The sequence below is a fragment of the Hypoxylon trugodes genome, assembly GCF_022578975.1.
Source record: "Hypoxylon trugodes strain CBS 135444 unplaced genomic scaffold F4822scaffold_10, whole genome shotgun sequence".
Taxonomy (NCBI): Eukaryota; Fungi; Ascomycota; class Sordariomycetes; order Xylariales; family Hypoxylaceae; genus Hypoxylon; species Hypoxylon trugodes.
The window spans coordinates 985,202-1,011,488 of record NW_026250025.1 but is presented as its reverse complement, the minus strand read 5'-3'; the positions used below and the strand labels follow the sequence as shown (position 1 = coordinate 1,011,488).

At 46.3% G+C, this 26,287-nt stretch overlaps 10 protein-coding genes across 10 annotated transcripts; 4 read left to right on the top strand and 6 right to left on the bottom strand.

Annotated features, from left to right (window-relative positions):
• Positions 1 to 156: 156 nt before the first annotated feature.
• F4822DRAFT_438705 (alpha/beta hydrolase fold-domain-containing protein) lies at positions 157 to 1,269 on the bottom strand (the record flags this gene model as incomplete). The annotated part of the gene is made up of 2 exons (XM_051462550.1): positions 157 to 778; positions 842 to 1,269. The coding sequence occupies 2 exons, from the start codon at positions 1,267 to 1,269 to the stop codon at positions 157 to 159; spliced, it is 1,050 nt and encodes a 349-aa protein (XP_051309758.1).
• A 2,817-nt stretch (positions 1,270 to 4,086) lies between these two features.
• F4822DRAFT_57768 (RPEL repeat protein) lies at positions 4,087 to 4,806 on the top strand. Its single transcript, XM_051463679.1, has 3 exons — positions 4,087 to 4,406; positions 4,476 to 4,531; positions 4,599 to 4,806. The coding sequence occupies exons 1-3, from the start codon at positions 4,286 to 4,288 to the stop codon at positions 4,764 to 4,766; spliced, it is 345 nt and encodes a 114-aa protein (XP_051309757.1). The 5' UTR covers positions 4,087 to 4,285; the 3' UTR covers positions 4,767 to 4,806.
• Positions 4,807 to 5,713: 907 nt separating this feature from the next.
• F4822DRAFT_57771 (glycoside hydrolase family 51 protein) lies at positions 5,714 to 8,408 on the top strand. The gene is made up of 9 exons (XM_051463680.1): positions 5,714 to 6,037; positions 6,095 to 6,559; positions 6,621 to 6,737; positions 6,792 to 6,819; positions 6,898 to 7,059; positions 7,119 to 7,696; positions 7,771 to 7,789; positions 7,850 to 7,932; positions 7,999 to 8,408. The coding sequence occupies exons 1-9, from the start codon at positions 5,903 to 5,905 to the stop codon at positions 8,386 to 8,388; spliced, it is 1,977 nt and encodes a 658-aa protein (XP_051309756.1). The 5' UTR covers positions 5,714 to 5,902; the 3' UTR covers positions 8,389 to 8,408.
• Positions 8,409 to 8,827: 419 nt separating this feature from the next.
• F4822DRAFT_433933 (DNA/RNA polymerase) lies at positions 8,828 to 10,926 on the top strand (the record flags this gene model as incomplete). The annotated part of the gene is made up of 4 exons (XM_051461915.1): positions 8,828 to 8,965; positions 9,026 to 9,841; positions 9,937 to 9,977; positions 10,011 to 10,926. 4 exons carry the CDS (start codon positions 8,828 to 8,830, stop codon positions 10,924 to 10,926), a joined length of 1,911 nt encoding a protein of 636 aa, XP_051309755.1.
• A 148-nt stretch (positions 10,927 to 11,074) lies between these two features.
• On the bottom strand, positions 11,075 to 13,798 carry F4822DRAFT_440214 (TrkH-domain-containing protein; the record flags this gene model as incomplete). The annotated part of the gene is made up of 4 exons (XM_051462723.1): positions 11,075 to 12,015; positions 12,074 to 12,152; positions 12,206 to 12,460; positions 12,610 to 13,798. 4 exons carry the CDS (start codon positions 13,796 to 13,798, stop codon positions 11,388 to 11,390), a joined length of 2,151 nt encoding a protein of 716 aa, XP_051309754.1. The 3' UTR covers positions 11,075 to 11,387.
• Positions 13,799 to 14,846: 1,048 nt separating this feature from the next.
• Positions 14,847 to 16,119, bottom strand: F4822DRAFT_57570 (uncharacterized protein). The gene is made up of 4 exons (XM_051463678.1): positions 15,520 to 16,119; positions 15,420 to 15,461; positions 15,281 to 15,354; positions 14,847 to 15,206 (listed from the first exon to the last, which is right to left on the bottom strand). The coding sequence occupies exons 1-4, from the start codon at positions 15,765 to 15,767 to the stop codon at positions 14,980 to 14,982; spliced, it is 591 nt and encodes a 196-aa protein (XP_051309753.1). The 5' UTR covers positions 15,768 to 16,119; the 3' UTR covers positions 14,847 to 14,979.
• Positions 16,120 to 18,894: 2,775 nt separating this feature from the next.
• F4822DRAFT_57293 (acyl-CoA N-acyltransferase) lies at positions 18,895 to 20,049 on the bottom strand. The gene is made up of 2 exons (XM_051463674.1): positions 19,483 to 20,049; positions 18,895 to 19,392 (listed from the first exon to the last, which is right to left on the bottom strand). Exons 1-2 carry the CDS (start codon positions 19,761 to 19,763, stop codon positions 19,143 to 19,145), a joined length of 531 nt encoding a protein of 176 aa, XP_051309752.1. The 5' UTR covers positions 19,764 to 20,049; the 3' UTR covers positions 18,895 to 19,142.
• Positions 20,050 to 22,177, bottom strand: F4822DRAFT_57305 (SET domain-containing protein). Its single transcript, XM_051463675.1, has 4 exons — positions 21,048 to 22,177; positions 20,959 to 20,984; positions 20,814 to 20,902; positions 20,050 to 20,742 (listed from the first exon to the last, which is right to left on the bottom strand). The coding sequence occupies exons 1-4, from the start codon at positions 21,768 to 21,770 to the stop codon at positions 20,336 to 20,338; spliced, it is 1,245 nt and encodes a 414-aa protein (XP_051309751.1). The 5' UTR covers positions 21,771 to 22,177; the 3' UTR covers positions 20,050 to 20,335.
• Positions 22,178 to 22,428: 251 nt separating this feature from the next.
• F4822DRAFT_57322 (uncharacterized protein) lies at positions 22,429 to 24,967 on the top strand. The gene is made up of 4 exons (XM_051463676.1): positions 22,429 to 23,371; positions 23,439 to 23,546; positions 23,607 to 23,916; positions 23,969 to 24,967. The coding sequence occupies exons 1-4, from the start codon at positions 23,086 to 23,088 to the stop codon at positions 24,651 to 24,653; spliced, it is 1,389 nt and encodes a 462-aa protein (XP_051309750.1). The 5' UTR covers positions 22,429 to 23,085; the 3' UTR covers positions 24,654 to 24,967.
• On the bottom strand, positions 24,734 to 26,250 carry F4822DRAFT_57555 (putative short-chain dehydrogenase/reductase family protein). The gene is made up of 3 exons (XM_051463677.1): positions 25,318 to 26,250; positions 24,994 to 25,269; positions 24,734 to 24,941 (listed from the first exon to the last, which is right to left on the bottom strand). The coding sequence occupies exons 1-3, from the start codon at positions 25,917 to 25,919 to the stop codon at positions 24,815 to 24,817; spliced, it is 1,005 nt and encodes a 334-aa protein (XP_051309749.1). The 5' UTR covers positions 25,920 to 26,250; the 3' UTR covers positions 24,734 to 24,814.
• Positions 26,251 to 26,287: the final 37 nt, after the last annotated feature.

Here is a 26,287-nt window from a genome sequence, read left to right as displayed (position 1 = left end):
CATCTTGTCTCACTTTGCAATCGAATTCACTTTAGCAATGGATAACATCTTAGATAAAAATATTAGGCTTCTGCATTAATAATCTATCGTACTCTTCGTACACACATTCAACACCTTTTAGTTCCGAAAACCAGCATACTCCCTCCTTCCACCTAATCAAGCCTCCGAATTAGACTCAGGGTACATCGTTTCCCTAAGTGCATCACAGAAATACGTAATCGACTCCCTTCCAGCATCCAACACGCCATCCATCGCAATAAACGGATGCGGCTGTCCCTTCATCAAATGGGTATCCGCGCGAACACCCTTACTCCTCAACTTCTCACCAAACTGCACTCCTTCATCCCTCAGCACATCAAGCTCACCAACGACAATAACAGCACGCGGTAACTTCGCCCAATCGCCTTCCCAAAAAAGCGGGCTGGCCTCGGGATGCGACCAATCTGTTTTGTTAGGTAAATAATGGTTTCGATACCACAGCATCTTGGATGCGGGGAGAGCGGGCGTGTGCTCGTTTTCACTCCACGATTTACTGTTTTTCGGGTTGGCGGTGTTGTCGGTTACGGGCACGGAGAGGAGTTGTAGGGAAAAGTTAAAGGTGCCGAGGGTGGCTGCGCGCTGGCACATTATAGCTGCTAGGTTGCCGCCCGCGGAGGAACCGCCGGTGGCTAGTTTGCTGGTGTCTAGGTCTAGGATTTCTTGGCCTTTGCTGAGGACCCAGAGCACGGTTTCCCAGCAGTCGTCTACTGCGGCGGGGAAGGGGTTTTCAGGGGCGAGTCTTAATTGAGATGTTAGCGTCTTGTATTTGAAGTTTGAAATATTGGAGTTGGTGGAGATTTACCTGTAGTCCACGGCGACGACAACACATTGGCTGCGAGCGCATAGATTTGTTGCTATTACGTTTTCCGTATCGATGGTTCCTAGGACCCAGCCACCGCCGTGAAAGTAAACACAGACGGGCCACCCATTTTCGGGTTTCGTCCCTTGTGGTGTGAAGGCACGAACTCTAACGCCTGGGCCTTCTGTCTCTTGTCGCGGGACAACATAGTCATGTGCTTTGGCGACAGGAGCTAGAGGACCAGCACCCGGGATTAGAGTCCCACTTGCACGTGAGGCTTCTATGGGTTGTAGATGAACTTGTTGATGTTTTATGATGTGCTTATTATAGAAGTCTGCATACTGGGGGTTGATGCGGTTGACTATAGATTCGTGGAGGGGATAAGGGGGTTCGGGGTGATCCCCATCGGATATTCTTTGCTCAACACTCATGGTATCTGGGGGGAAACTAGGAGATGTATAAAACTACTAAAGGAAAGAATATTCAAGAGTCGGTCTGGAGAACTACGTATGTATTTATAAACTTGTAGCTTGAAATGTGGGAAATGGGACAATCCTACTAACTACAGCAACTTCGAGTCCCGATTCTCGAGTGAGAAAGCTTGCGGTGGACCTCCGATAACACACCTCATGTATGTACTAACCTAGCTTTCTTTGTTCCCATCCATTATCACCAAGAAAACGGCCCTGACATGGAACTAGTCTTATCAAGTGTGTTGGGGGAAAAAAGGCCGGCCAGCTCAAGATCGTCAGATTTTCATGCAACTAGATGTGTTTTAAGCCAATTCTTCTGAATTGATACACAATGACATCAAAAATACCGATACCGCCCCCCTTACGTTTAAGTAATAATGCAATTATAGTCACCCAACTCAATGATACCAAATACCACCTTAGCCATTCTTCTCAAAGAACCGAATAACGTCAATGTTGGGTGACTATTTAGGAACCCTATCCGAGTCGCTTCATTCGCGGCACGAAAACTTCAGGGTCTAACTTGCAATCGCACTGGCCCACCAAATTTGACATCATATCCAACCGGGACTTCATCCTGACTGACTGTCCCCCCTCTGCATATGATGCACGTATGCAGGTTTGTCTACGCCGTTGCTCCGATGCGACACTGTAAGGAATCAGGGTCCTCGGCGGCGCTCCTTATAGGGAACAACGAACCAAAATGAACCCCAACTCAGGTAATCCCGGGTACTCGTTAGTTTAGCGGTAAGTGGGGGTCAATCGTCACCGCTCACGAATTCGACTCTCCTATCAACGAAAGGGGAGGTCCACATAGAGGTAATTCACACATGGGTCGGTGGGAACTTGTCAAGCGAATAAGGCTGTATTTTGCGTATCGCACACCATGATAATAGAAGACGTGAGACTACACTATACCGAAGTAATAGCCGTGCGATACAATTAGATCCGGTTGCGGCGAAGTCTTGCGCGATCTTGTGACTTTGAAGAAGTCTGCGGAGCCAATTCGAGTGTTCGTTGTTGTGACTATTGTGGATGGCTTCCACAATACTATCACAAGCAAAGGTGACTAAACGGAATTAGATATTCACTTGTGTTAGTATACCAAAAGAGGCTCCTAACCCGGTGGCAGGTTCCTCTTCTTTACTAGTATGTGGAATGATATCTCCAAGTTGTCTCTCTTCCCAAATTCTATATTGCTCTTACATATATAGATATTTTACTTCCTGTTTCTCTTTCTATGTCACGCTTTCAGTGTGAGCACAATTCCAATTAGGGGTCCAATATGTACCCCTGGAATAGCTCTCATACGAATCTATAGTCCAAGGTATTATAATCAGTGTACATGTTCCGAGCGCCAATGATGTTGAATGTTACGGTAGTATATGGTGGCATCGTTGGAACTCTCGTACTTCCGCCATTCCTCGAAGATGCAATGCTACACAAACCAACCGTGGATTCTATACGGGTTTAAGCCGCCGAAATTTGACCTTTCAAGGTGAAGGGGACGGGGACGGGGGACGAATTTGGCTCCGGTTCGGTTCCGGTCACCTATTCGTTCCTGGCGGTGATGGAATGCTGCAGCTCACGGAGGAATAATCGTATGACCTGAAGACTATACTTTCAAGCGAAACTTGGACAACACCCATTGCTATTACTCTGCTTGTCCCCTTCTTCGATGTTGGACCTGATCCTGACATCCAAAGCTTCATGCGCGGTAACTAGAGACGACTCTCTTTCGAATATATTCCTGCATATCGATTTAGGAAAGATCCTTACGATATCCCTTATAACTTAGGAGTTCAAAAGTTTGAGCTTGCTTATATTGTTACACACGGTACTAAACCATGTAAGGAGTTTCTGGTGGCATGTTGCGGGAGGATTCGTATGAATATTCTAACTCGGTTCAAGTACTTACTTACGCGAATATCCGAATGTTGAAGTTGTGCGCTGACTAACCATATAGAAGCCGTATCTACTTTGGTATTGCACCGCCAAGTTTTCGAGAGGCTCGCTGATTGTTCGAACCAATGATTGGTGGCATTCTCGACAGTGCTGAAGGGAGCCTTGGTGTGTATAGCGATGTTTAAGGAAGTACGAATCGCCAATAGGAACCTTCTTGCGTATGAATTTCGTCGAAACAGGATCGCAGAGCTTAGGAGCAGGAAATCGTTTTCGACGCTGACTGATGAGCGTCGTATTGCGAATGCTTGAGCTCTTTTTAGGGCAGTTCCCGCATATCGAAAGGTCTGCTTATTCGTTTCGGTAGAGATCATTCGGCCAGTTTACATCTAGAAAGATATAACTGCATTTTGGTGTAGTATCTGAGGTAAGATGCTAATGCTCAGCAACGGGTGGTCAATCGGATCGAGGATAACAATAAATATTGTGAGTTGAAGATGAGAAGATTGAGAAGTAAGGCTGTGTTTGTTTTGCATAAAAGTAAACAGCTTTTTACCAACGGCTTTATGTAACCGATAATAATTAAGGGTGTATTCAGGTACGAACATTATACTGTAGCAAGCGCTGAATATAAATGTATAGGTACTTCTATAGCTCTCTACGTCACCATATGACGACCTCGTTGCGGGTTACAATTCGCTGATGTGAGCTTGTTTTTAGTGGGCTGTATAGCGGGAGTGCGGGGTAGATACCACCTGAATCTCCTAGCCCCCAGCTTCGTTGCTCGTCAACGCCTGACGCTTTCAGCTGATGGGTTCATTGTTTACAAGGTTCAAATGACCTGACGGTGGCATGCGACAACGCATGTAACAGCCTTTTTCCATAGCAGCATAGCTCTTCCCCCCTTCTAATATAAGCCCCTTGTTCCTTGCCTCAATAAACACTTCAAGGCTGCCGCATCTCCAATTCCATTGTTTCCTTCTACAACTTCAAATTATAATACCCGTAACATACAAACCCACGATTAAAACACCTACCCCAACTACAAGCAAACACAGAACAGTCAGACATCATGGCCGACGAGAACAAGCCCCAGTCCGCCATTGACGAATCCCCCATCTCCCCTATTGAGCGAAGGAACTCACTCGAACAACACTTGAAGCAACGTCCCGAACGTTCTGAACTTGTCGAAAGTATGGCTACCCCGTTCGAGCAACAGCCTCACCAGACGGAGTAACCAAGCTGACCTCATTGCGTCATAGAGAACATTCTACCTGCCTCAAACGCTGCTCCCAGCCTGCAAGAAAAGCAGAAGGAGGTACATATTCTCCCCCTCTAAGCCGATAATAGATGAATGAAATTGACTGGTTTGCCCAATTACATAGCTCGAGAAGCATATGCGCGCCGACTCGCTAAACGACAAAATCTCCCACCGACCATCACCCGAAAAGCTCATCAAGGAAGGTGTTCTTCACGAAGACCCTCGATCGCCCGAGGAGAAATATGAAGAGGCTATTGAGGATGAATATGCTAAGCGGGAGGGTGGTGCTTAAATGATTTCCTCGGGGTTGAACCAATAACGATTTTACGGATCTGATCGGAAGGTACTAGATGGAGATGAATTGGAAGCTCGTCATCTATCATGCGACTCATAATCGCAACATTGGACGGAGAATGGGACAATAGTCGGAGAACTTATTTTGGCTGCCAATATGTATTGGTATTGCAGGAATATATACATGTCGTTTCTTGGGTGTCGGTTGAAGAGTAACCGACCGCCAGAGCTCGTCATCGGGGAGGAGGGGATATACAGTGCCGCTATGATTTTATACTGTCTCATCTCAGTCTATTTAGGCCCCTCATGACATGCCACTCCATTGGCGTGGAGAAATTGAATATCTCGTTCTCAATTGATCTCATGAGAACTGCTAACGGTGATATTTATATCCACCTCGTGTGAACTAGATTTATAGACGTAATGAGAGAAACTACAGTAACATTATAGGCTAGAACTGTTCGCTCATTGTTGTTTATGTTTGTGCACATACACCTCATACGACATATTCCCCGATGGGAGCTCTCCAACTTCGGTACCTATAGCACGGACCCTTTCCAATGTGCTCAAGAATTGCGCGGCAACGTCGTAGTTTACGAGATTCAAAGTGGATCAACATAACTCCAAGCACTAGATCCCTTGTTTCTCTCCACCTCTGCTACCTACCCCGAATTTCTTCATGGCGGCGCTATTCCACCACTGAGGAAAGGGAATTCCGGTCCGCGTCCATGGATCGAGGTTACACTCGGTCCTGAAGCTGCCGAGGGGGTCCATGTCAACCAACATTGGAGTTTCCTAGGCACCTTAGAAATTTGGGATATGGCTATTTCGTCACGAAGGCCCCGTGCCCGGATCTTGGTAACCGGAATAAGATTTCATAGGACCGCGTATATCGATCGTGGGTTAGGCTGACTTTGTTATTTATTCCGCTGCTACGTGAGATGCGGGTCTACGTTCGAGGCGTATGCTTCTCCGCATACATACTCCATGGGCAGAGATCCTTGATTAAGGAAGGGGTTTGCATCGTCATATAAGGCTGATGTCGGCCCTTTCGAAGGAATAGGGATGCAGCGTGCAGGCTTCTGAAAGCTCCTGGTAACAGCACCTTCCTGAATCCTGAAATTCTCCGTCGAGATGGTGCTCTTCAAGTTGCCTACGTTGGTTGGCACCCTTGCCTGTGCAGCTTCCCTGGTTGCTGCTATTGATATCTCTGTAAGCTCGACTGGTGGTAATGCTACGAATGGTCACCAGTATGGTTTCTTACATGAGGTATGCTACCCCTGTTCTCTGGCGTGCAATTGTATGGTTCTTAACCCGTTTGAATAGGACATCAATAACTCAGGAGACGGAGGCCTCTACGCTGAATTGATCCGCAACCGAGCTTTCCAAATCAGCGAACGCTATCCTGCTACGTTAGATGGATGGCACTCAGTCGACGGCGCTAAGCTATTACTCAAGAACCTCAGTGAACCGTTGTCCGATGTATTAATCACATCCTTAAACGTCGCTGCCACAAACAAGCAAGGCCAAGTCGGATTCCGAAACGACGGGTACTGGGGTATAAACGTGAAGGCGCGCCAGAAGTACACCGGTTCGTTCTGGGTCAAGGGCAACTATTCGGGTAAATTTACTGCTTCGCTGCAGTCCAACATCACCGGTGAAACATTTGGATCGGTGAAGGTCAAGTCCCGTGCTACCTCTGATGAATGGGTTGAGCATGATTTCGAGTTGACGCCGTCGAAAAACGCTCCTAATGCTAATAATACTTTCGCTATTACGTTTGATGCTTCGGTGAGTATAATATGTATTTTTCTTGGTGTTTGTATATGATAGGCTAATGGTGACCTTGTAGAGTGTAGGCAATGGCTCGCTTGACTTCAACTTGATTAGTCTGTTTCCCCCTACGTATAAGGGTCGAAAGAACGGTATGCGTGTTGATATTGCTGAAGCGTTAGAAGGATTTCATCCGGTGAGTCAGCTTAGTGGCATATTATCATGAAGCATGTACTGACTAGTGAGAAAGACCCTTTTCCGTATTCCGGGAGGCAACAGTACGTTTTAATTCAATTCATCGACATTCCAGAAACTTGGCACCCCCATGAGGGAAATTTAATGCTAATTGGTTGTAGTGCTCGAAGGATTGACGAATAGGACCTGGTGGGACTGGAAGAACACACTTGGTCCCCTAAAGGATCGACCTGGCTTCACCGGCGTATGGGGTTATCAGCAAACTAATGGTCTGGGTTTATACGAATACCTACAGTTCGCTGAAGATCTCGGTACGACCGTTGGTGAGTCTTTGCCCCTGTCATACGGTCCCAGTAGTGTTCACCCTCTTACGCGATAATAGTTTTGGCTGTCTACGACGGCCTTTCTCTCAATGGGGATATCACGCCAGAAGATCAATTGCAGAAATTCATCGACGGCGCTCTAGACCAAATTGAATTCGTTCGAGGGCCAGTAGATTCGAAATGGGGTTCTGTCCGCGCCGAGTTGGGTCATCCCGAGCCGTGGAAGCTCGAGTACGTGGAGGTTGGCAACGAGGACTGGCTCTCGGGTGCACCCGAGGGGTGGGACACGTTCAAGGAATATCGGTTCCCGAAGTTCCTTAGCGCAATTAATGAGGCATATCCTGATATCCAGGTCATATCCTCAGGATCGAACTATGATGGTTATAATATCCCCAAGCCTGCAGGTGGCGACTATCATGTTTATGCCGAACCAGATACTCTTGTTTCTGAGTTCAACAAGTTTGATAACATCACGACGCCGCATATTGTTGGTGAGATGGCTGCTATTCATCCTAATGGCGGCACTGGCTGGGATGGTCCTCAGCAACCATTTCCGTGGTGGGGAGGTGCTGTCGGTGAGGCCGTATCGCTCATTGGGTATGAACGCAACTCGGACAGAATCATTGGTGCAGCATATGTAAGTCCTTCAAACAGGGCGAAAAATGTCGTATTGATCGGAAGTACTAACGGGCTTTGGCTGGCGTATTATAGGCACCAATTATTCGAAACAGTATGTGCTATTTCCTGCCTTTTCGTTTTTGAGAAGATGTTATTGACTTACATGTTGTAGTGAACCGCTGGCAGTGGGCGATAACCATGATACAATTCACCGCTGACACGGTTACACGATCGACGTCTTGGTACGTCTGGGAAGTAAGTTGACCCCCACCAGCTCCGGAGACTTTGATAGAACAACGAACTAATATTGTTCATAAATAGCTATTCGCGGCGCACACCCTAACAGACACACTTCCAGCTACTTCGGACTTTGACCCTCTGTACTATGTAGCCGGTAAGAATGCCAATACAGGTGGATACATATTCAAGGCGGCGGTTTACAACTCGACGGATGGTGCCGACGTCCCCGTCAAGCTATCCTTTGAGGGGATCAAGGCTGGAACAACTGGCGAATTGACTATTCTAACGGGACCTGAAAACCCGTACGGTATTAACAGCCCGTATACCGGTGTGAATGTTGTCAAGACGAGCAAAACGACGATCAAGTCCGATAAGAAGGGTACCTTTCAATTTGCGTTACCCAATTTGAGCGTGGCTGTTTTGGATACGAGCCCACCGAAATATCGTCGTTGGAATAGAGCGGTTGAGTGAAAGATCAATTCCATACAATACGCGATTACTATTAGAATTTCATATAGGATCAAGTACACTCGAGAATAAATAGAATACCAGTAATAGTATCAAATAAATTAACAATCTTGCTTGGGCAGATATTTCGTTTGCGATGGTTTATGTTTAGGAAAGGAAAGGTCTCGGAGTTTTCCATCGGAGAATCCGAGAACTATATGCGACATTACGTAACGCAGCACAGCTTCGTTTGCAGGGATTTAAATAGGATTTTGTGTCACGTGGAGTCGTGACCGGGTCATTTAATTGATGACGCGCCACGGTTCGTTTGTGATCAGGCATCCCCGCGACAAAACGATCTCGTACAAAGGTCATACGGCATGAATATGACCGGAATGTATCGAAACCCTCGTCGGTTTCTCGTATTTAGGATTGTACCATAATTCCAGTCATAAGCGTGGAAATGGCTGAGAAACCCACCATCCCGGAATCCGAAGCAAAAGCCGCTGAGGCAGACGGATCCAAACATGATACCTTGAAATATCATCTTTTAGGTCCTTCTCTCACCAAAGCGGGCCAAGATTCGGTTGATCAGTCAAAGGTAATTCTCATACATATAGCTTAGGTGCTCCCTATAACATCCTAATAAATATCGTCTTAGGTTTCCGAGATCATCTACAACGCATCTAAAGGATCCAAATACTTCAACCACGAAGAAGTCAGAGACAAAGTCCTAACCCAAAAGATCGAGCAAATATTAGAAAAGAAACGTCGTCTAGAGAAGCTCGACCTAACCCGCGAACTTCGAGCTGCCGACCAATTCATAGCTCAACTCGATGCCTCCCGCGACCTGACCCAACACATCGTCCACATCGATTGCGATGCCTTCTACGCTGCTGTCGAACAACTCGATCGTCCCGAGCTCAAAGAACTTCCTTTTGCTGTCGGAGGCGGTGTCCTAACGACCTGCAACTACATCGCGCGTAAATTTGGCTGTCGCAGCGGAATGGCAGGCTTCGTCGCCAAGAAGCTATGTCCAGACCTGCTCCTCCTCCCTCCCAACTTCGAAAAGTACACCCAAAAAGCACAAGAAGTTCGCGAAGTCCTAGCGCAATACGATCCTAGATTCGAGAGTGCGAGTATCGACGAGGCGTACCTGAATATTACCGAATATTGCGTTGAGCATAATATGACGCCCGAAGATGCCGTTCAGCAGATGCGAGATGAGGTTTTTGAACACGCGAAAATTACGGTGTCGGCGGGAATCGCGGCGAATGCGAAATTGGCGAAAATTTGTTCGAATATGAATAAGCCGAATGGACAGTATATACTACCTAATGACCGTAACGCTATTATGAATTTTGTGAAGTCCCTTCCGACTAGGAAGGTTAATGGGGTTGGACGAGTTTTAGAGCGCCAGTTACAGGAGATAGGTGTTAAAACGTGTGGTGATATTTATCCTTACCGTCAATACTTGGTAAGTGTTGAAGATTTACGCAATGATTTAATCGTGTTCTTCGATGCATAAGACTAACATGTGTCTAGTATGTATAAATGCCTTATTTGGCACAGTTTGCCGGTTTTCTAGCGAACAAGTCAAGAGAACATCTTATGTTCGTTTATACGCAGTGTTAACCATATCACAGGCGTCAACTTTTCGGCGACAAGACCTACGAATTCCTAATAATGTGCCATCTAGGCCTAGGCCGAACCGAAATCCAACCCGCAGAAGAATACGAGCGCAAAAGCGTCGGAACAGAAAGCACATTCCGCGATATGTCCGACTCCAAACAACTCCGCGACAAACTTCGATGGACAGCCGAAGAATTGGAAAAAGACATGCGAAAAGCGGAATGCAAAGGCCGGACTCTGGTTTTAAAGGTTAAGTTGCATACGTACGAAGTCCTAACGAGACAAGTTGTCACGCCGAGAGCTATACACGCCGCGGATGATCTGTATAATTACTCGCTACCTATATTGGCGAAGTTGGAACAGGAGAGGCCGGGCATGAAGTTACGGCTTATGGGGCTTAGGTGCACGCATTTGATTAGCACGAAAAAACCTGATACCCGTGCGTTTTTCGGGCTGAAGCCTGTGAGACCTGGGACTAGCAGTGGTGTGCTGGATGAGGCGAATATTCCGGTTATGGGCGAAGTCGAGGGAGACTTCATTCCACGGGAAGTGTTAGACGACGACGGGCAACTCGAGATAAACGGTACAACGACGGAAGATCAACTACTAGAGAAGGACGACACTTATCGCCACCACGGCAAAGAAATCGTCCCAAACCCCAAGAAAAGAACACCTACCGAGGAACCGGAGGATTGGTGGGAATGTCCAATCTGCAGCCGACCACAGCCGACCGATGAACGTCTGTTCAATGATCATATTGATCTATGCCTCTCGAGGCAGGCCATCCGCGACACAGTCCAGCGCGATTCTGTGCGGAGTCCATCTTCTGATGCGCCACCTCCTAAGAAATTAAAAAGTGGCAATGAGAAGAGAAGGAGTCGAGGGTCTAGTTCTAATGATCCGAAACAGAAAAAGTTGTCATTTGGTTGATTGTTAAGATATGTTTATATTTATGAGGTGTATATACTTAGGTGTTGCCTCGAATGGTAACATGTATAAAGAGCAATTATTTTCTATTTGCCTTTGGTCCGCCGACGTCCGTGGGTGAAAACATACACCCGATACCTCAGAACTAGGGACTTAGCGCGGAGATTACATACAAACGTAATGGTCGTTATGGGTCATGATTGAAAATTCGCATGCTTTTCGCTTTATATATTTGAGGTGGAAGTATGAATAGGAATTCATAAACATAAGGTCGTGGAAAGATCAAAGAATAGGCATCAAATGAGTAGAAAATCTACCAGCACCAGCGTGTTCGAAATCCTACAACGGGTATACCAACTCCGCTATAACGAAAAATCGACGGCGACGACGCTTTTAAACAACCGGAGACGAGATTGGGTTGGGCTCAACATTTCCCGCGAGCAAATGATGCGGCAGTTGCCTGATTATACGGTATCCATGCTTGGCCGTCTCACCGACATAGACCTACGGATATGATGATCTTCTTCTTCGACCATGTGCATATCATCACTAGGCAGCCTCACAGCACGATCAAGAGCTACCGGCAAACCACGATGTCGTCCTCGTATCATAACAGCGGCCAGGACCAACTTGCTGCCAGGGAAGAGTCCGCCGCTGAAGCTATAATTCGCTGTTGGTAACCCGATACTTATACCAACGCAACCATAGGCAGACACAACTTCGAACACGATATTAAAGACGGAAAACGTAACCGGGTCCTCGATAAAATGCTTGGTCTCGATGATAGAGATAAGCAGTACGGCGATGACTAACCACCACAAGTCGTGTGATAGTTGGCCTCGGATCTGGTGGCTGATAAAGCTGATGCGACTTTCTTTCTCGTTTGGTGCGGCGCCGACACCATACCACTCCGCGAAGGCAAGACGGATCATGCGGCTCATGGATTCCGCGTTGTTACCCGATTGCCCCCGCGAAATAGGACGTGTTAGGGCGTGATTGTAAGTAGGGTCCTCGCCGTATATGCCGAGAGAGCGTTCTTCGTAGACGTTGGAGTGGCGCATTGTTATTACGACCGGGTACACGGATATGTACCTACAAAGCGACGGTGTCAGTACCAAGAAAGTGTTAAAATGGGAAAGGGGGGACGGACATCATGATAACATATAAAACTTGTAGACCGATGAATAACGTTGGGATCGACACCACGTAAAATCCACCAGATCGGACAGCTGCAGATAAAATCAGTATCAATTACCACCACAAAAATTGACTTGATTCATACCTAACGCTTGGAAGAGTCCATCGATGATACGAGAGCCAAGCGGGGTTTCCTCGAGGTTGGAATTGCCAAGATTGAGTACTTCAAATGCAGCCCAATCGGTACCATTCAGCACGAAGAGCATAAAAACGAGCCAATAAGTTTGTCGCGAGGGGAATAGGTTGGTGTAGACACGCCGAGGATACTTGAGGATGTACTCGATTGTCTCTTTCCATTCTACCAAGTCCTCTGGATAAGTTAAAAGCTGCAAAAGCTTTACTACGATATTCTATGTTAGTGGTTGTTACGAATTGTACGGGCGTTGATAGAAAAAAAGGGGTGAAAGCATAGGGCGTTTACGTATTAATACTAGAGAGGGGTAACTCCTACAATGGGATGAATATGGATGCCATGAAGGGGTCACTTACAGCCAGACCAAAGAATCAACCGTAAAAATACGGGATACGCCGTATTCCCAGCGAGAATCATCGCGCCCATAACTATTAGCACGAAATACGCACTTCCGTACGGTATCATATTTAAATCCAGCACGCTCATGCCGCTATTATTAAAAGCGGATACGCCATTGAAAATGCCATTCCACCAAGGAGAAATGGCATTATCTAAGGCGGGTTGCGGTAGATTATGAGAGATCCAAGCACCGAGCGAGATGCATCCAAGGAATTGCCACAGGAAGAAGTATAGCGGAACGACGATAGAAAGGAGTTTAAGAGCTCGGTATTCGGTCCCACCGAGCTCTTCTCGTTCTTCACTCGTCAAATCGTGGAATTGAGCATTACGCCCGACTTTATGATTTCCTAAATAGCTGTGGCGGCTGACGGCCGTTTCCGTGCCAGACAAATGTCTCCGCGCAGTAACTCCGCTGGCGGCAATAGAGGTCGACCTAGCCCTGTCATGAAGATCATCAACAAATGCGACGTGCTCGACATTTCCTTGTGCTGCTGTGGCGGCGCCCCCTGTAGCATTTGGGGCAGCAGCGGGGGCTATTGCGACATCTCCTGCGGGGGGAAGACTCAATCGACGGGTATCGGGTTCTGCGTTTTCACGCGGACCGACACCCCGTTCCGTAGGTGCAATGGTAGAAAGAAGTCTCCCGTCGCTTGGTTGGGATATAACGGGTAGGCTGACGGCCCCGCGTTGTTCCCATGGAGGAATACCCTCACCGCCATGCGGCATCGTCCTACTCTTCCCAAAAGTCCTAAGCCTGTGAGTGATGGGAAGTAGAGTCAGGCTTGGATTCCGCCTCTCTAGTCGGCGCTTCCGCTCTTTTCGCACGATCTCTTCGAAGCGTACTTCAAAGGCATGCTTGCGTACCAGGACAGTCCAAATGGATACCCAAATAGAACTCCCGATGATGATCAAAAGCCATAGTAAGACTTGTTGCCATGTGGTCATCTGACTGAGGTTGACAGTATTTAGGCCAGCCTCTGTCATGGCAGAGGTGACCAAAAATAAGCTGTCAACATAGGAGATGCTGAACTTGGGGTCTGAGGAACCCCAAAATATGACGGATGAGATCAATGGGACGATGATGAAGTAGGTGTAATGTATCGTGATGAAATTTAGTGGAGGTAGAAGTGACCGGAGGTTACGCATTGCCGAAGCTCCGTTGGAGATATATCAATCCTATAAAATTAAAGATAAAAGTAATTATAATTAAAATAAAAGGGGGGCGCGATCAAAGTGTAAAAAAAAAATAGCGCGATCTTAAGCTTTGGTGGATGTAATTTCCTCTTGGCTAAGGTTGGAATAGAGAAAAGAAGGTGAGGGCGAACAAGGTTAAATTGGGAATCTCTTCCTCTTTTTAGTTGAGCAACATGATGAAAAAAAATATAATAATTTATATTTTTTTATCGTAATCTTAGCAAAACTTTCTTGTACTTCAGATGAAATATCGTCTTTGTATTTTCTATCTTTTATGCCGTCTTAACCGTGGAGTATAGATAATAAAAAAGGGAGTAAGTTCAACAAGTTAAGTGTGTGACAGTTGAAGTTCTCGCTCGCACCCGCGGACGAAAACTTAACTACTTCCTTTTACGTAGTATTTGATCCGGGGAGGGCCTAGAAAAAAAGACCCAAATAAGCCGCAACCGCAAAATAAGACCAAACAAGACTGCCGTGCTACTAAAAAACTTACGGTGTATCGTATCCGCAATGCCGTATCCGCAAATGCAAAGAGAGCCCACACACATTATATTCTCATATACCGCCCTTCGCGGCATGCCGGATTGGCGTGAGATCCATTCGTTTGTTTTTGACGTGTCCAGGGTAGGGTATATATGCGAAGAGACAGATAGATACTGTGATGAAATCTTCGCCAAGCATCAAAACGCTGTTGGTTACCAATCAGAAACTTGATATATCCCGATACTTTGATATACTATGTCATTTTGAATGTCGAAGACCGAGGTGCAATCTAAAAGTAGGACGTGAGACTTACCTAGGTACATATGACGATAAATCGGGAAGAATTCCATTTAGAAAGTCCTACATCATGTACTTATCGGATTAGGTAAACATACCTATATAGATGATACTCGGTTGATTATATTTAGTCCTAGTAGCTCACACCGCCTTGACGAACATGGCTGGCTGGGCTGGTTAAGTAGGCTGGCGAGCTGAAGAACCATCACGGTCAATTAGATAGGAGGCAGATAAGAAGCAGCAACGCTTGGCAGCTCTATATGTAGCTCACGCCAATTATATTTGCATGACCAAAAATATAGAGTACCACCTATGGCTTACGACTTATATACGCAGGTAGGTAGATATGTAGCTTATAACTCGTTGTGCTCTTGTGTGTCGTCAGTGTCGGCGATTATGGTACCAACAACCTCGGCGGCCTCTTCAACCTTGCTCGCAATCTTCTCTGCTAATTTTGTCGAAGCCTTCTCGGCTGTCTCCGAGGCTTCGCTTGCGACAGAGCTCGCACTGTCGGTAGCCTTTGTTACGATGGACTCGGGGTTTGGGACACCCTGAATACCTATAAGTTCCGTCTCGAAAACTAACAACCGAATAGTAAGCATCAAATCGAGATATTTCGCCCCTTCGTTGAACGTTGTTAAAAGCAATACTTACTAAGAGTAGATCCTGCTGGGATGGGACCAATGCCTCGGTTTCCGTATCCGAACTCAGGTGGTACAGTCAAAGTCCTAATAGGTCGTCAGGTTCCAATCCTGTGGCACGGTAGATATGGTGGGCGGGTATTGGCCCTTACCTTTTTTCTCCGATGCACATATCTAAAAGTCCTTGATCCCATCTGTATACATAATTAGGACACCGTATGTAGGTATGCAAAGGGCGCTTCAATGACGAACCCCTTGATGACTTGACCGCCTCCAAGCTTGAAGCCAAAAGGCGTACCCCGATCGTAGCTGGCATCGAATTTATTTCCATTGGCAGCAAGTGTACCTCTATAGTGTACTTGAATATTGTCGCCCTTTTGTGTTTTTCGGTCGCATTCGACGGGTAAAGTTACATCAATCTTGAGCTCTGAAGGGTCCGAGGCCACAACACCGAGAGTAAGAGATGCGACGAGGGAGAGGGAAAGAAGGAAGCCTTGCATCTTGTCGGTTGATTATTGTTCGTCGCAATTGAGTAGTTTTGGAAGGAAGTTCGAGTTATCTCGTGATCAAATTCGGAGATATATGTGCGTGATACGTGGTACGTGGTGCGGGTTAATCGTTTTGTTCGAGAATGTTGAAGGAAGAGAGGCGAGAAGAGGGCAATTGCTAAGTAACGAAATGGTAACAAGAATTATTGATCAATTGATGTGTGTACGTACCCGATAGGTACCTATTAGAGTCATCAATCCCCATGAACCCTTGGAAATGAGGGGAAGATGAGAATATGATTGGTCAATCTAAACGCGCCCGCTATACCAGGGTATACCTTATCAATATGTACCATATCTCCTGTATTTTCCTAGCAAATACCTAAGTAACTAATTCAAACCCGCAAACTACTAAAAGCTTACATCTTCACCGAAATCTTTTAATCAAGTGGAAATTCCAGAACAACCTTGGAATAGAGAAGAATGCAATAGCTCATGAATGACTACAATATATCCCATCCAAGCCACTCGACCACCTCATACCGCCTTATCCCGCCTCAGAAGGCAACCGTGCTAGTGAATCAATATTCAGGACACCGCCAAGGTTGTTTGTTCGCGCCTGCGAGAAACAATTACAGCGCAGATAGGACTTCGTATACCAACGTCCTACAATTTACATGATACTACCACTACACACTTGCGAAGGCGCGCCCATGGCTATGATTACCGAAAAACTATGTACCTCGCCGCAGACCTGAGGCACACCTGTTACCCTAAATTAGGTAAACTAACATATAGAGTCATTGAAAGAATTGTGATGTAGGTAGAGGGGGCCAAGAGCCCATCTATCTACCCAATCCCGGACCAAATTCAGCTAGTATATCCTCACCTCAAACCGCTAGGCAAACAAAATGATGACTTTGGCCGCCATGTCATGTCAGCACAGCCCTTTTTGGTACACTTTCTTGAGTTTGCCTCTTTTTTTAATGTTGTAGAAGCAATTTTAACTAATATTTCAGGTCAAATTTACTAGACATTTGGATGCGGTCTTGTCGTATTCCCGGTGCAATCCCCAGCACCCAACCCTAGGCAGCCATACTGGTCACCATAGTCACCATAATAGCACACACATGCGCACAGTACATACAAAACTGTACATCCTTTTTAATTTACAAGGTTAGAGAACCCCCAATACGAACTAATTTAGTACCATACCTTCAGCTCGATATGTTTCAATCCCACGCAAAAAAGCAAACCCGGGTACCTCTACTATACTACGATCAGGACTAACATAGCCCTATCTTAACACTTCGATGCCTTACCTAGGCCCATTTCAACTTGAACTAGATACATGATTGTCCTGTTCCTATCTTGTACCTGACATGAGGACCCCTAGATCCTTGCCCAGGATGACCCACCCTATGGTAGTCATCTGCACCATTCTATCAACCCTTCCTCCCTCGTCTGCACCAACTGAATTACTCAATTGCTGCCTCATTGTCGTCCAATTCCCCAGCCCCTACTTTCTGCCTTGAAGTCCAGGTTAATGAGTCACCCTTTTTCGGTATCCTAACATCATGTCTCGACTCTTTTGAGCGTTCTAAGCATCTTTACGGCTAGCCACGGCCCCCATCCAGTTTCAGTCTGGTCTGCCTAGGGCACCGCCAGCTAGGTAGGTAAGTGACTATTCTGTACGCCTCAATGGTGCTGCTCCTATTACGACTGCGACCACTTTAGGTGTTTGCCTTCTTTTGCACTCCCATGGGCTCATTGCGACTATCTAAAAGGTACAGTACCATTCTCAATTCTCCTATATAAGTGAACAGGATGTCTCTATCATCCCATCTTCTCTACAGCCATCATACAAGTTTCTTACAAACCCTACATATCTTATACTCCCTTCTTATTCTATCTGGATATCCATTGCTATCCAAGGAATACTACTGTCTACCAAGAAACGCTCCAAAATCTCCCGAACTACCACCACAAAAACTACTTCCACTATTAGAAGTCTATCAATCCATACAACAAGATGCCGTCCTCTACCTATGCTTCCGGTACCCCCTCCGGCTCTTACAATTCAACTGTCTCTCAAGAGCAGCTACGCTCTGGCAAAGCTGGTACGTATTTCAATCTTAATGATAAGATTCATATGCTCTATACTTATTTCTAACAAATTAAAGGGGGTTACAAAGTAGATACTACTCGTCGAACCGGTGGCAGCAAGAAGCCTAAGGACGTCACCGTCTACAACTATCACGCCCCTGGCTACGAAGAGGGTGCTCCTAGTGCTACTTACGGAAGTAGCCGCCCCAGTCGCCAATGATTTCTTCGATTTGAGAATACGCACGTCAGATCGGCAACTTCTTTACATTAGCATACGACTACTCAAGGCTTAGGGTGGTCTCTTCGGGTTTTTAGAGCGGTGGATTAGCAATTGGCGCATCGGATTTTTGCAAAAAGGGGATATCAAAATCACCTTGCTCTTGGGAAACTGGCTATTTAGAAAGAAGATTGCAATGCCCCAGGGCTTCTAGAATCATGGATATAGGCGTTATGATTAATACATCATTGAATAATCTGGTTTAACGATACCGTTCTTACTCAATCGCGGGTACCCCAAGATATTACGTGTGTTTATACTAAACCTATCATAGCTTCATTCTTTTGAGGCTGATGAAGTATGTTTTTCATTCGCTACCCTCTATGTGGTAAGGCAGGTGACAATCATGCAAGGTACTATTATGTGCATACTATGTAGCGAGTGGTCTTCCTTCCTGTGACACCCCACCATCGATCATCATGCCGACCAATCTCCAAAGGCCAATTCCCATCGGGCTCCAAGAACCAAAGTGCAGTTTGCTTGGGGCCTTCATTCGACGACCCCGGTAGTATCAAGGCATCAACACTTTGTTTCAGCCTAACAGGTTACAGCATCAATTGTGTGTACGGACAAACAATGAACATAATCCTTCATAAACTGTTTCTAGTGGACTCAGTGGTTCAATTATAAACACTACCTTCATCTGCCACTAGTAGTATGGCCAACACACCTGTGAGATGGAAACTAAGAGCAAGCAACTTCTCACTTGAAGTACGGTGGAAGGCCAACAAAGTAGTGGTATCACTTTTCTTCTAAGACACAGCCACAACCTGCAACAGCTTCGGACAAGTCCGTGGGACTAGCACGGCTACGACAGACAATAGTGCATTTCAGAAGTAGCAAACCGAACTAGAAAACCGCCTTTCGACCCCCTATGACTTCATGCAAGCCTTTCACCTGCCCAGCCCTAAACCAATCGTCCTCCATTGGAGAGTTTCTTCCTAGGTACAATCAAGAGGTCTTGATTACTCGTCTTCTGGCCTTCCTACATCCAGAAATGCCCCTCAACCTCGACGATATTCATCACGCTCCTCTTCAAAGTAATGCGACATCTCTAAGCCAGTGTGACCGAACCCACACTTCTTATAAAATGGCTCGTTTTTCGCGCCACAGTTAAGGATGTTCTTGTAACACCCCAAATTGACAGCCACAGAATCCAGGGCTTGGATCATCTTCAGACCGAGCCCTTTCTTTTGATGCTCCTTGGCTATGGAGATCTCTTCGATATGCCCGGCTTTGCCGCGTTGGTGTATGCTGAACCCCCGGTGAGCGTCGCGTTACAAATTGATGCATCTTCTTATTTTTGGAAATAGAAATAGGGGGGTGGATAAGGTTGGTACGCACAATTTCTTCTCTACCACCAAAGCACCGGTCCCGACGATGCGACCTTGGTGTTCAATCACTAGGAAGTAATATGTACCCTTGGCTTCCACCATCTCGTCGTACCGTTCGAGAAACTCGGCTTCGGTTACGTCCCCGATGTATGTCAGAACTTTCATGCAGTCTAGGAAGCCTTTGCTATAATCCCCCCTCTCTAATGGACGGATCACGAACCCGTCCGGGAATGAATTGCTGACATCCGGTGAGATGAGCGAGGCTGAGAAAAGTGCGTTCGTGTCACCCATGGTAGGTAGTATGCCGATGCTTGCTGTTGAAGTTGGGGGTTTTAGTTTGAAAGGGTATATCCCCGCCAACTTGTTCAGCTGGGTAAGCGGAGCTTGGGGGCGAGTGTATTATATAAAGAGTGTAGGTATGAATATATACTTAGAAAATAGCCAGATTCTTTCTTAGCCTAGATGTATTATGTATATTTATAGGCGTCACTTAACTTAGATACTGCCTTAGATTCGAAGGTTAATTTCGAAATGAGATGGAATTTTAAGTTATCGTCGTACTTGCATATGTACATGTATCAAGGCTCCTTCCGTCGGACAGTTAGCCGGTAGATGTTGCTGTAGCCTGTGAATTGGGGTAGCTACAGGCGGGTACATATCGCCTAGTACGGCATTAACATCTTTAATGTTCCTGCGGGAATTAATTGTTAGTGGAATTGGCCTTAAATAAATTAACCCGTATACATGATCATTTACCCCCAATTCTAAATGTACCTTGGTATCAACTCCACCACCACGATAGTACGCCACTTAACTCATCACTTAACACCAACCCCCTCAATTTTATCGTCTATTCCATCAACTCAGTCAAATGTCCTTAACAATGCTGGTAATGCATCCGGACTATCTTCGAGATATCCCTGTTCCACCAAAGTATCGATTGATAGTTTCGCATATTTCGTGGCTGTCTTCTCATCTCTTGCTTTCCAATAGAGTCTCGCCATAATCTCATATTGGCTAGAGTAGAGAGGTCCAAGTTCTTCAGCACGCATGAGTTCCAACGCTTCATGCGTCAGCTTAACCGCCTTGGTTCCGTCCCAATCTTCAACCGCCTTCATCACTTCTTGGCGTAATGTCTTAATCTTGCTTCTGCGATAATCGGATGCGGCGATCTCGGCTTTCGATGCTGTGCACAGCGAGCATGTGCAATTGAACCCCCATTTTTGTAATCCTGCATGTCTTTCTTCCCGAGTCTTACCTAGCGGAACGTCTAGATGAAGACCAAGAGTCAACAGTCAATTATTCAGAATACCACGGAATGAAAATGAACGATCAACTCACATGTTATATAAATTTCTTCTCCGGGCTCAATATCTCTCATGGCAACAATACTCACGGCCAAGCTCGATGGCGTGAACCTGATGAAAGCACTGACGACGATTTAGTTTCCCTCTTCTCTCAAGTTGCCGCAACGTTCCACACTTACTTTGGACGGCACGCGTGGTTCACTCGCTATCATCTCATATTAGCTACCCACGATTTTTTTATTAAAAGAAGCAGACCGCGAATACTTACCGCGACATCCGGGTAAAGAGCCATATGGGATTCACCACTCAATGTAAATGAGAAGGCATTAGTTCGCAATACATCCTCCATGATATCACCGGAAAAGGCACTGCTGCGGGCTAATGTCAGCACCCGATCCGGATCCAACAATTGGTCAGCAGCTTTATGAAGGAGACGATATCCCTGTAACCGCCTCACTGAAGTTGGGAAGTCGAGATTCACAATTATCGCCGCCCAATCTGCCATGATCGGCTCCGCTTGTTTGATATGACGTGTCGCGACCATCCCCTTTCCTTTGCCGGGGATATCTGCTACTTCATATGCTGGTCCGGTGGTATTGTTTATAAATGACTTTAAATGAGTGTTACCCGAGTCATTTAGTATCTCAACACTGCTAGCGGCGATCTCGGGTGTTGTTATAATACTGACACCTCCATGTCCGTGTTGTGAGTTGCTATAAACGCAGTACTTGGTCTCCGGTGACCTGTCCCCGTGGATGCATTCTGGTTGATGAGTCCAAGGCGACCAGTCGATGGGATGTTGACCGGTGCTCCCATCAACTGGGTGTGGGCACCCTAGCTGTGCTTGCGATTGCAGCGCCCTCGGAATATTCAATGGACACTGACCACTAGCAGCTGAAATGCGACTTTGCCCCTTAGCTTGTGGGCATGCGAATAGCAGAAAACCCACCGCGCCGAGGAATCCCATATACGATCGAGCTCGGGTACGCATTTTCGACCAACATTACGTAGAAAAGAGAACGACAAGAGTGATGTATCAGATTTACTGTTAACAATGCAGCTCGACTATAAGTATAGGAGCCACGAAGTCGATCTTAACTTTTCAAAGTCGGAATACCCCTTGATGTTCCCGAGTTTGGAATTTGTGGTTCGACCGGAGGTAGATGGGAGGCTCATATTGAATAGGATCGACCAACATCGCGACTACACGGAGACAGGCGGAGGGAGACGGGCCAAGCAAGGCCAAGTGTCCATCATAGGAAAAATTCCACCGTGAGACCTATGTAATATGCATAGGACAGGAGCGCGCATACTGTAATTGGTATGTTCTGTTTTCATTCATGTACATCCCAAGCAATTCCAAGCCCGTGGTCTACTATCATAGCCGGGATCCGGTAAAGTAACCGATTTCTGCGAGCTTTATTTAAGGATTCCAGGTAATATAGCCGTCGGGCTTGGAAGGGAATCGCCCGATTGATTGGCGCTTTCGGCCGCAATGAGTGTTAGCCACGCCGATCGCCACACTCCGGCTAAATGCCTTAGGAGTACATTACTTCAAGGGGTACATCCGAGTTATCCGTTCTTCTATGTACGGATATCGGATGCTTGAGTGATTTTGGATCGTTAGAATATGTTTGTCGGGTCCTTGCTATGTGTGATGGTCGCTGATTATGTCTAATACAATCTCAGTAGGGCCAATGGTACGTAATAACAGCCCTAAGTTGGTGGCCGTCAGGTAACACAGAATGGTGTCATTCCGCACCCAAATCCGATCTGATTATTAGGGATAGTCAAACAATGGTTACATGCCAGTAAGTTTAGCTTATGAGATTAAGCCTCCCGGATCAGCCATATGATGGATATCATGAAGCTCTCACTGCTAGACTTATACACTAAGTTATCGGGAGACGCTTGATATCTGGGTAGAATGACGCAAGTTGTCTTCGGAGTTCGGAGTATTGATTTCGACTTGGTTTATGCGACGTCCAGTCTCTACGAAAGAAGTCGCACTGTTAACGTATCGCTGACGACTTAATTGATTTCGGGTATCTACTCGAAAAACGTCAGAGATATTCCCAGACGAGAGGTCGATTATAAAAACGACCTATAATAGGAAAATGGGTACTTATCTGCAACATCTCGGCATTCGAAGGATGAAGCCGCGCTTAGCTCCGATAAGTCCGCTAAACTCCTTCCGACTCCTACTCTTCTACCTAGGTACATTTCGAGCTATGTCAACAATAACATATTTTATTCTACCTAATATCAAACTGGCGAATGTCGCTTCTTACGTAACATAACATAGAATGGCTTTTGAATTCGTTAATAATACTACCATCGATCGCAATGCAAGAAGACTGATCCGCAGTCACGCGGCCAAGGGCAAGAATGTCGGGAAAACGCACCCGTCGCGGAGGAGGCGAGCTGCGATGAAGGCTAAGACCACTAAACCTGACAATAAAACGACCGAATTAATATCCCGCCATGAGTCTGCTGTCGTATCTACGACGCATTCACAACTTGATTATAGTCTGTTTGCTTACTCTTTACCGATCGAGTTACCTCCTGGATCCGGTACTCTCGTACAGAAAGGTAATGCTTTCAAACCTAGCATTCGCCTACATCAAATTACATGAATGCACCACTCACCATAATCTAGTCTTCTCGTTCCTTAGTGGAGTCCCCTATACGGATGGGCTTGGGAATGTGGTTGACTTTGCGCAAGCTGGGTCGATATGGATAGAATTTTTATTCTTAGATGAAGCATGTGAGCCTCTCCCCCCGTTTCGCTCCAATCCCACTCATGTGAGGGGCTGACACTTCAAAGACTTCCACTGTTCAATCGCTATGTGTCTTGCCGCCGTAGATTCATTGATCGTGACACGAGAAGAATCTGTGGAGGCGATGCACCATGTATCAAGCAGCCTCCGCCTAGTGAAGGAGAGACTATCTGGTGAAAAGGCGCTGGCGGATACGACGATGGCGACAGTAGTAGCAATGATACAGTATGAACGTCTATGTGGTCAATATTATCAAGCACTGGTCCATTTTGAGGGGCTTCAGGAGATGGTTAGATTGCGTGGTAGGATCGCTCACCTCCGAAAGAGCAAGCCTGCCTTGGTTCAAAAGATATTCAGGTAGGAAACCGACTACGAAATAGCCATTATTATGTACTAATACTCGCATTAGAGTCGATCTTGAATTGTCCTTATATCTGGGACCATCTACACGATTTAAGGCCGACGAAGTACCGGGCGCTACCGCCATTGACTGGCTTCGCAAGGGATTCGGAGAGCCTCAAATACGCCATTTACTCAAGTCATATCCTTTAACACAATTGAATCCCCAACTCCAAGATGTTTTCATAGATATTATGAGTCTTGCCTGGTTCCTTAACGGAAATGTCGGCGATGGTACTAGGTTGGATGGGTACACATATCATAACATCCTCATCCTTATCGGATACCGACTTATTCATTTGAGATCCTTAGATGGCCCGCCACTAGCCGACCGCCTCGAAAATGCTATACATATAGGGTTATTGATGTTTATGACGACTTTCTTGCTTTCCCTTAGCCACAAGCTCCCGAATGTGCCATTGCTCCGGGAATTGGTACGTGCGCTTGTTCAAGAGGAATTTGATGAAGATGCGGGGAGCGAGGATGTGCTCCTGTGGGTTTTGTTCATTGGAAAAATCTCAATTTTCAAAGGGAGGGAGGATGCGTGGTTGGTTCAAAGAGCATCACGCATCATGTCGACGCTAGATCTCCGGAATTGGGATGATGTGTGCCAAGTTATTTCCAAGTTTCCTTTCGTCTGCTCTCTTCATGGGAGTTCGGGGCAGTCATTTTGGAATCAATTAAATCACATTTAAATTGTGAAGGCTACTATTGTCTATTCCCAATGAAGTCGCATTCTAATTCGAACCAATTCCTTTATCTATATCGAAAATTATTCGAACGATCCTTGAGGGTTACCAGGCCTTTGTAAACCGAATCAACGAGACCCCCCACGACATCTTCGCACATAAATATCTTAATGTCGCAACACCCGATCCAAACAGCCGGGCTCAATCTTCTCCAGCTCAACTGCTATATCATTCCAAATTCTCTCCCCTAGTTTCCTGCCTTCTTCGCCTTTGACCCATTCAGGAACTTGGTGTCTTGAGATACTCGTTAGCAGCTGTCCAGGCAACATATAAACGGTGTACTTACTCCTTTATCTCACAAGACGAAACATAGCGCCCGTGACTCTCCGCACCCGCCATACTCGCGTGCAGCAAAGGTCGACTACCCATCTCCTGGCTTCTGCCAACCAATAAATTGGTTATATAAATTTCCAACCATCTGGAGAATTTCGAGTTTCGGCTCAGTTTGGTTTTACATAGACCGGGGTTAACGAGATTCACGACAACTCCAGTTTTTGAAACAGGCACTAAGGTCGCGAGGTGCCGGCCTGCGTAGTGTTGGAAGAGCTTCGTAAGAGGGTATCTGGGGATTTATTAGCATGTCGGGTTACAATGGGTGGTATTTTCGAACCTTTTGTTCATGTCGGTAGTCGTCGGATCATTCATCCCCGCAAGTGGATTATCCCTTATCCTATCCATGGCTTCCTTCGCCGTAAAAGCGACCCCGCTCGTCACAATAGTGAGATGAGGTAGGTTCCCATAGCGCTTCGCTACCTCAGTCAACTTCGGGAGAACGAGGACTGCCAGGAGGAAGGTGCTTAGGATATTGATAGTGGTCGATGCCTCGTATCCCTCAACAGTCGACCACCGATCATGTGCCACGCTAGCGTTTTCAATCACAGCGTCGATGCGGTCTAGTTGGCTGTTTACTCTCTTCGCGAATGACTTTACGGAATCGAAGCTTGATAAGTCAAGGGACCATACTTCCGCGATGCCGCGGTTGTTTGTTGCGGATTCGATTTCGGCCTTGGCTGTTTCTCCTGCTTCGAGGTTCCGGACGGCCATTATGACTTTCTTGGCTCGACAATTTACGAGGTGCTTGGAGGTTTCGTAGCCTAAGCCCGTGTTGGCGCCGGTGACGATGTAGGTCTTGCCGGAACATGTTTCGGGTGTGACGAGGAGTGGGAGTTGGAGGCGCTGTTCGGCTGCGAATTCCAAGAAGAAACTGGCCATGATGATAAGTGTACTATAGAGGATGGTGTTTAGAAAGTTGGAATTTGAACAGAAGGTTACTATATAAATAGCGTCTAGATGAGTAAATGATTCTTAGGATACTCCTCAAGAAAGATGTAGGAACTCCATGGCATTTTATCCTCTTGAGAGAGGCAATACGGCTTGATGATGGTAGTCATCATACGGACTTTTGGTCACCGGGTTTAGCAAAGTCCGGGTAATAAGACGAAACAAAATCCATCTATTTCTATAATTCATGACGCCGTCTATGTTAAGAGCCGAATAGACTGACATAGATAGGTACGTGTTGAGGTTGTAACGAACTGGCGAGCCAATGAGAGAGTGGTTTCCTAATTGAGGCAATTCCC